This window comes from Triticum dicoccoides, chromosome 3B, assembly GCF_002162155.2.
Source record: "Triticum dicoccoides isolate Atlit2015 ecotype Zavitan chromosome 3B, WEW_v2.0, whole genome shotgun sequence".
Classification (NCBI taxonomy): domain Eukaryota; kingdom Viridiplantae; phylum Streptophyta; class Magnoliopsida; order Poales; family Poaceae; genus Triticum; species Triticum dicoccoides.
Genome location: NC_041385.1, coordinates 728,704,237 through 728,711,843, shown reverse-complemented (window position 1 = coordinate 728,711,843; position 7,607 = coordinate 728,704,237). Strand labels below are relative to the sequence as shown.

The 7,607-nt window shown below is 50.4% G+C and overlaps 1 protein-coding gene across 1 annotated transcript; it reads left to right on the top strand.

The window, feature by feature from the left end:
• The first annotated feature begins 2,261 nt into the window (after window positions 1-2,261).
• On the top strand, window positions 2,262-3,715 carry LOC119278127 (small ubiquitin-related modifier 1-like). Its single transcript, XM_037559485.1, has 3 exons — window positions 2,262-2,463; window positions 3,174-3,323; window positions 3,422-3,715. The coding sequence occupies exons 1-3, from the start codon at window positions 2,380-2,382 to the stop codon at window positions 3,491-3,493; spliced, it is 306 nt and encodes a 101-aa protein (XP_037415382.1). The 5' UTR covers window positions 2,262-2,379; the 3' UTR covers window positions 3,494-3,715.
• The last annotated feature ends 3,892 nt before the right edge of the window (window positions 3,716-7,607 follow it).

Sequence of the window (7,607 nt, the reverse complement as noted above, 5' to 3'; positions counted from 1 at the left end):
AAATGCATATAAAACATCCAAAACAGATAATATAATAGCATGGAACAATCAAAAACTAGAGATACGTTGGAGACATATGAGTTTGTAACGGTTAGATTTTTGGTGATGGCTATATATACCCCACCCATTCCACCAATTCCCAGAGAGGGCAACCAGGACGAAACTACCACTTCCCATATCCACTTTTTGATAGAGAACCACTTTCACTTGTGTTGAGATCTAGAGATTCCACTCCAACCATTTGTCCTTGATTTATAGCCCCCTCAAGTTGCTTTCCACTTCAATCCTTCTCTCACCACCAAGCCAAATTGTGAGAAACTGATTGAGTGTCGAGGAGACTATCTTTTGAAGCACAAGAGCAAGGAGTTTATCATCATCAACAACATCGATTACCTTTTGGAGAGTGGCATCTCCTAGATTGATTAGGTGTCACTTGGGAGCCTCCAAATCATGTCGAGTCGAACCAAAGAGTTTGTAAGGGTAAGGAGATCACCTACTTCGTGAAGATCTACTTGAGTGAGGCTAGTCCTTCGTGGATAGAAGCCATGATGGCATAGACAATGTTGCTTCTTCAAGGACCCTTCATGGGTGGAGCCCTCCGTGGACTCGCGCAGCCATTACCCTCCGTGAGTTGAAGTCTCCGTCAACATGGACGTACGATAACACGAGTGCACCACCTATCGGAACCACGCCAAAAATCACTGTGTCTTCATTACGTTTGATTTCTTCTATCCCCTCCTTTACGTTCATATGCAAAGTCTGTACTTTCCATTGCATACTCTTTAGACTTGCATGTGTAGGGTGTTGCTTGACTTGTGAGAATTGCTAAAATTCGCCTACAACTAAAATGGGGAAAATTTTAAGTTTTTATTTTGTCAAGTAGTCTAATCACCCCACCCTCTAGAGTCTAGACCTACTTGCGATCCTACACCTCCGTGAGGAGGCGCGACTGATGCGGCGCTGGGGGAAGGCGGCAGGGACGCGGGCTCATGACGGCGAGGGTGGCTCCTAACCGTGCTCCGTGAGTGACTACTTGAGCAGGAGCTATAGGTGCGCCTAGTACTCCTTATCGGTCGTGGCTACTGCAGGGGATGTTGCGGCTTCTGTTCCGACCGCCGTGGAGGTCGATGACCCTGAAGAGTGATGTCGCCACGATCTAGATTCGGAGCCACCACATGCCGGCACAAAGATCGAGGAGTTCAAAATCATCAACGATGGTAAGTGAAAAGTAGCGGAGCGATTTTGAGTGGCGAGGAGAGGATATGAGTCGTGGTGTGGGCGGCGCCAGAGCCGTGCTTAAATACCCGCGGTCAGGCGAACGAACGGACACCTCTCTTCAATGCGCCACACCGTCCGGAGTAGGCTTCTCGGGTGCCTCGCCGGCATTGCATTGAAGCGGCGGCGCCCGCTAGCTCGTTCGGTCGCGTCACTCTGGCCGTCATCAATTTCATGGAGTCATGTCCGTTCTGGAGCGGCCTGACCGACATGAATATGCTTCATGTAGAGAGGGTATTCGATAAGGCATGGCAGACGTTCGGTCTTCCGCTTACCTTCCCCTTGGTTTGTGTTCGGTTGCGAGGTTTCGGACACGCGAACGCGTGGACGGACCGATGGGTCACCGCGTTGGATAGTTTGCAGCGTCCGATCACGTCGGTCCGGATGTTTGCAGGCATTTTGAGGGTTCACGTTGAAGATGCCCTTATTCATGAGTTCCCGCTAATAACCTCATTCTTTACCTTTTTCATTTGACTTAAGGGTAGTCTGCATTTCATTCTGCTGATGATTTTTCGTACCGCAACTTTCGATTGGCCAATTGTAAACTCAAATGTTTCGCCGTATGTGATGTTTAATAAATAAAAACAAAACGCCTTGACGGACGTTCTAGACAAATAAATTCTTTCAAAACAAGCAAAGAACAATCTCGCAAAAGAATAAATTTACTTTTGTTCGAAGGGAGAAGACACTAGAATAAATAGAGTCATGCGTACCCGAAAAAAAAAAGGAGTCATGCGCACACACGTTCGGGCGATAGCGGGAGGGGATGGGCACCCCTTCATTTCAAAAGAGAATCGGGCCTTGACCTGGTCTGCGTGCAAAGTACGCGCAGTTCACACGCGATCCGTGTCCCGAGCAGTCCCCGGCACGCCGGCCAATCCCACGCGCGGCCCACAGGGTTCCCGCGCAGGGAGGATCCGGACGCCAAGCAACTATTAAACCCGGCTCTGGGTGGCCGCGCTATAAACCTCGCCTGCCCCCTCGGGTCCGCCGCACAGACTCGAGTCATCTTCTTCCTCTGCTCCTGCTCGGATCCCATACCCTGCTCCTCAACCCCCTTCGCGGCGCGGCGCGGCGCGGCACAGCACAGAGGAGTCGGCGGAGATGTCGGGAGTGACGGCGGACGAGGACAAGAAGCCCGCGGGCGACGGTGGAGGCGCCCACATCAACCTCAAGGTCAAGGGGCAGGTATGATCCAATCCGATGTCCGTCTTCCCCTCTTTTTTTCTCGATGGAGTACTGGTTCTGTTAGTTGTGCTGGCGGTCGGATCCCAGGATTGGGGTTGGTGTGGTAGTTTCCAGCTCCGTGCCGTCGATTTAGAATCCGGATCTCTGTTTCTGCTTCGAGGCCGATGGGTTTGTTTAGATGCGTGGCTCTGTAGTCTGCAGATGCGTGTGCCTAGTCTCGCCGACTGGTGTCCCCTCGTTAGTTCGCACTTGAGGCTCCTGGTGCTCGCCGCGCTGTGTTTGTAATGTTTGAGTCTGCTTCGTCATCGATCTGTAGGCCTACTTAACAGTCATATAGGCCTACTTAACAGTCATAAAGGTGCATTCTTTAGCCACTGGCAGGGTAGGATACGCCCAAATGTGGTCAGTATAGTGAACCTATGTACTAGGCAAAACTTGAGCTCCTGTAATCCTGTTTATTAGTGATTATGATCTTGTTTTCTAATTTTGCATTGGTATTCAGAAATAAAATTCATATGTTCTTCAGAAAGTATGTCAATACATAACTAGTGCAAGATCAGAAAATAAATTGTTTTATTGCTTCGTAGTCAGTTTCAGTCTTAATTTTTTTCTCTGCACATCAAGCTTGTAATTGTTTTATATGGGAATAATGGCAACATGTGTGTATTAAATGCCTAGTTCTTGACACTTGTCCCTAATCTGTTCTGCAGGATGGCAATGAGGTTTTCTTCCGCATCAAGAGATCCACACAGCTGAAGAAGCTGATGAACGCTTACTGCGACCGTCAGTCTGTGGATCTCAACTCCATTGCTTTCCTTTTTGATGGTCGTAGGCTCCGTGGTGAGCAGACCCCTGATGAGGTATGGTCTTCAACTTCTGCCGGCACGCCATTAGAACCTTGACATTCACTAGTTTGTTAGTCTGCCGTTGTTGATGTATTCTTTGAAAATTGTTTCAGCTTGAGATGGAGGAAGGCGACGAGATCGACGCCATGCTTCACCAGACCGGAGGGTGCTTTCCTGGCCCTTAGAAGGAGCTTGCTGCAGCCTGGCTGTTCTATGTCGTATGCTACCTTTAGAACTAGAGTAAAATGTAAGAAGTGAAAGAACTTGTGAGGCTATGGTTCTGTGCCATAGCCTGAGGGGGGTCTGGAGGTGAAACAACATCGGAGTACTGTTGATGTCGTGACTGAACTATCATCCATTGCCTAATATATCATGCCTTGTTGTGTTCCCAGTGATTTGCGAACTCATTTGGTTTCTCATCGTAGTGAGGCATCATTTTCTGTCTTGTGTACTGTTGTTTTCTGGCATGCCCTTTTTTTGGCGGTGAGCAACAGTGTTTGTTTGCCGATAACACATTGCAGCAGTGCCAAAGGGTTCAGCAGAGTTGCACAACGATTTGCTGGCTTCCTTGTTAATCGGACACACATAGGTTGCTGTAGGGTAGAAAGTTCAGAAGTTTGTATTTTTGGGCTGAGCTGCGTGACTCAACGACAACAGGGATGCACTGTGGTGGGTGCGGTGGTTCGGAGGATGCAGATGAGTAGTATTCCTTCCGTTCGGAACGGAATTACTTGTCGAAAAACGGAATTACTTGTCGAAAAATGGACATCTATGACTAATAAAATACGTCTAGATACATTTGTTTCTTGGACTAAAATACATCTAGATACATTTATTTATTAGACGAGTAATTCCGAACGGAGTGAGTAGATGGCAAGAACTTGTCGAGAATGTATCTATGACTAATATACATCTAGATACATTTATTTATTAGACGAGTAATTCCGAACGGAGTGAGTAGATGGCAAGAACTTGTCGAGAAATGGATGTATCTATAATTAAAATACATATAGATACATTTCATTTCTAATACATTTAGATTTGAACGAGTAATTCTGAATGGAATGAGTAGAATACATCTAGATTTGAACGAGTATTTCTAATGCATCTAGATTTGAACGAGTAATTCTGAACGGAGTGAGTAGAGTCAGTAGATGGCAGGATGAGACGAGCCGAAAAGAATTCTATGAGATCAGGTCTCACGGATTAGTAGGTGAAACCCATCCTGATGGATGACAAGTGGCATTCATAAATCACAAAGTATCCACGTCACCTCCAGCTGAAATTAAGGGAGGAGGGGGAGAGAAATTAGATGCTTTGTGATTTGTGAATGCCACGTGTCATCCATCAGGACGGATCTTACCCGTGAGACCTGGTCTTATATAATTTTTTTTCTCTTTGAAGAATACAAGTCTTATCAAATAAGATTCCTGAAATCTATTCCTTCTAAAAAATTGAGTACTATTGTTTGTTAAAAATAATCAGAAGATCGAGCACCTTTGTCCAAGTAAATCCGTCCGTGGTTGAATAATTGATGCCAGTATCCGCATATGAGATTTTGTCTGAAGTCGAACTTCATAAGTTTGAGCATATAATATGAAATAATATCAACACCTACAATACTAAGCGTGAAAATTAACTCCACTACCCATCTAATGATAGAATGTTATATTTTTCTCTATCAGACTTTAGACAAAACTTGTATATGAATCCAATGCATTGCTGCTTAGGTGAGGTGCTAAGTTCTACCAACTAATTTTCACAATGTATAAGTGCTTTGTTGTTATGCTTCCTTTATTTAATTATTCTATAACTAAACCCTTTCATTCACTAGTTAGTAGGCAAATTTACATATGTCCATACACTTAGCATTGTTTCTTCCCGAGGTCACCATAATACTTTTTCTTCTTTTTAATTGTTTTGCCATATTTTTTTTTTGCATATGTGGCACTCTCGGCACATGTAAACCATGAAGCACACGGAAGGGTTTTATGGGATCCACCAAATACCAAAGAAGTACTTTGTATTAGGGGCCAAACTAGCACCCTCCAAGGAGGGCATCCCCATTCTTATTATATTGCAGATTGGACCCAAGCTAGAAAACCAACTTTACCATGCAGAGACACATGCAAGTAGCTAGGCCAATAAGAACGACACGTGGACCTTCAGCCCGTCACCCAAGCAGACACGTGCCGCTCGGTCGAGTCATCTATCGACCAAAGGTTTGACCACTAATGTTGACGAGCAGGAACCCAAGGCCGCCACCTGCAAGGACGAGGAGCGGCAACACTGTCGTGGTGGGCGCACGGCAGATGCCAAGGGATGGCTAAAGAGAGGAGGATGCTCGAGGGCGCTGGTGGGCTCCAGAGGCGAGGTTGATATGCGCGGGCGTGGGACGCCGGACATACCCAGGTTTGGGGCTCTCCGGAGAGATAACACCCCTAGTCCTGCCGAGTTTAGTTGGATGATCGATAGTACAATGTTGCTCCTGGAGCTGTATGGAGGAGGAAGGAGGCTGGCCGAGGCTTGGGCTGCTCCTTCTCCCCGGCGTTGCTGTGTGGTGGCTAGTCCTATGCTTGGCTGGGTTTCTCTTACATGTGTCTCGTGTCTATCTCCTATTGCATGTTCTGCCCTCCTGTGGGTGTGGGCTCCTAGGGGTTTTTATAGATCAACCCACCCAGGATTACAATGGAAATATGCCAAGTCGGTGGGTTCGTATTGTCGGTGTCCGGAGTACCGGGTTGGGTCCCGCTTGTGGGCTTGTGGTTCGCCGGGTTCCCCTAGGTGCGGGCCCCGCGTGCCTAGGGGGACTGTGCGCCGTCTTGTCGATCGTCAGGGCGTGGCCGAGTTGAGCCACGTACAGTGTTCTCCGTCAGGCCGCCGCTTGCTGTCGTCAGCGGTGAGGGCGGGAACACTGTTGCCATGCCAGCCCTGGTCAGCGGGTAAGTAAGGGGCACTGTTGCCACACTCCGGCTGACCATAGGCATGGGCGGGAACACTATTGTCTTGGTCATCGGTGATTGAGGTCTCGTCCCATCGTACGACCTGGATGGGACGGGAGCTGACCCGTGGCTGGGTTGCCGTGGACGCCACGGGGGGTTGGCTTGCTGGGGAAGCCATGGCTGCGCCGGGTTGAGTTGTCTTGCGCCAGCTGCTGCGGCCGGGTCGACATACCTTGCCCAGTCGAGGGTCTTGACCGGGTTGCGGGCCTTGCCGGATCGAGCGACCCGACCAGACGCGTGCGGGTTTGCGGGGCGATGTGGGCCTCGCTGTTTTTGAAATAGATCCGGGTTCCGTTGCCTGCCCGGGGTTCATCCCCCTGATAGTAGTCCCCGAAGCTGCGAAGGTCCGCCGTCTTCGGATGAGTGGGCCTTCGCAGTTTCCCCCTTGAGCAAGGCGGAATCTTCGAGCGTCAGGTCCGGCAACACCCACTGTGTGCCAGTTTTCTCGGAAACCGGATCGCGGCATCCCGGCTGTGGCGGGAACCGAGGTGTCCGTCGAATCTTGAGGTGATCCCTCGGGCTTCGCGTAGGCGCCACGTGGTGCCCGGAAGTCGGAGGGGCCTTACAGGTCACGCGCGTGACGGGACTGGGTGACGGGCCAGGGCCCGCTGCCGCGCGCCCTTGGCCCACGCGCACAGATTTATTGCGGCGTCTGGGGGCCGGTTGCACTTCCCCGAGCAGTTAGTGCACGTGTACGTGCGCACTTATTGCGTGGTAGTGGAACGGGCGTGTGCAGACGATCCCACTCCCCCACGTTTGAACGGGGGGTTATAAATTGAGGGGGCAAGGGGGCGGCGGACATTATTCTCGCTCACGCCCTCCTGTCCCCCTGCTCCTGCTCTGCTCTTTGCCACCGATGCACAGCTGCACCCGCGGTCCCGAGTAGAGATCTCTCCGTCTTCCATCTTCTCTCTTTCGCTTCCGGCGATGTCGCTGCCGTCGGGCCCCTGGATGGGCTCGACCATCACCACCGACGACATCACCTATCTTCGGTCTTTGCGGCGCCTGTCGCGGGAGACGGACATTGGTGTCCGTCTGCCGCGCGGCGAGCAGAGGCCCCGACCCGAGGGGCCGGAGCGCGTCGTCTTCCTCACGCATTTTGAGCGTGGCTTCGGCTGCCGGCGAGCACCTTCTTCCGCGCGTTCTTGGAGTTCTTCGGGCTCCAATCGCACCATCTTGGCACCGGCGCCATCGTCCAGCTCTCCGGCTTCGTGACCCTGTGCGAGGGGTACCTGGGGGTCGAGCCGACCATCGACCTCTGGGCGCGCTTCTTCTCCTTGAAGCAGCAGGGCCCGTC

Excerpts from the sequence above, each read along its gene's own strand:
- LOC119278127 (XM_037559485.1), top strand. The coding sequence starts at position 2,380 with ATGTCGGGAGTGACGGCGGACGAGGACAAGAAGCCCGCGGGCGACGGT. Across the intron at positions 2,464-3,173 it reads ACCTCAAGGTCAAGGGGCAG|GATGGCAATGAGGTTTTCTT; the intron begins GTATGATCCAAT and ends TCTGTTCTGCAG. Across the intron at positions 3,324-3,421 it reads GTGAGCAGACCCCTGATGAG|CTTGAGATGGAGGAAGGCGA; the intron begins GTATGGTCTTCA and ends AAATTGTTTCAG.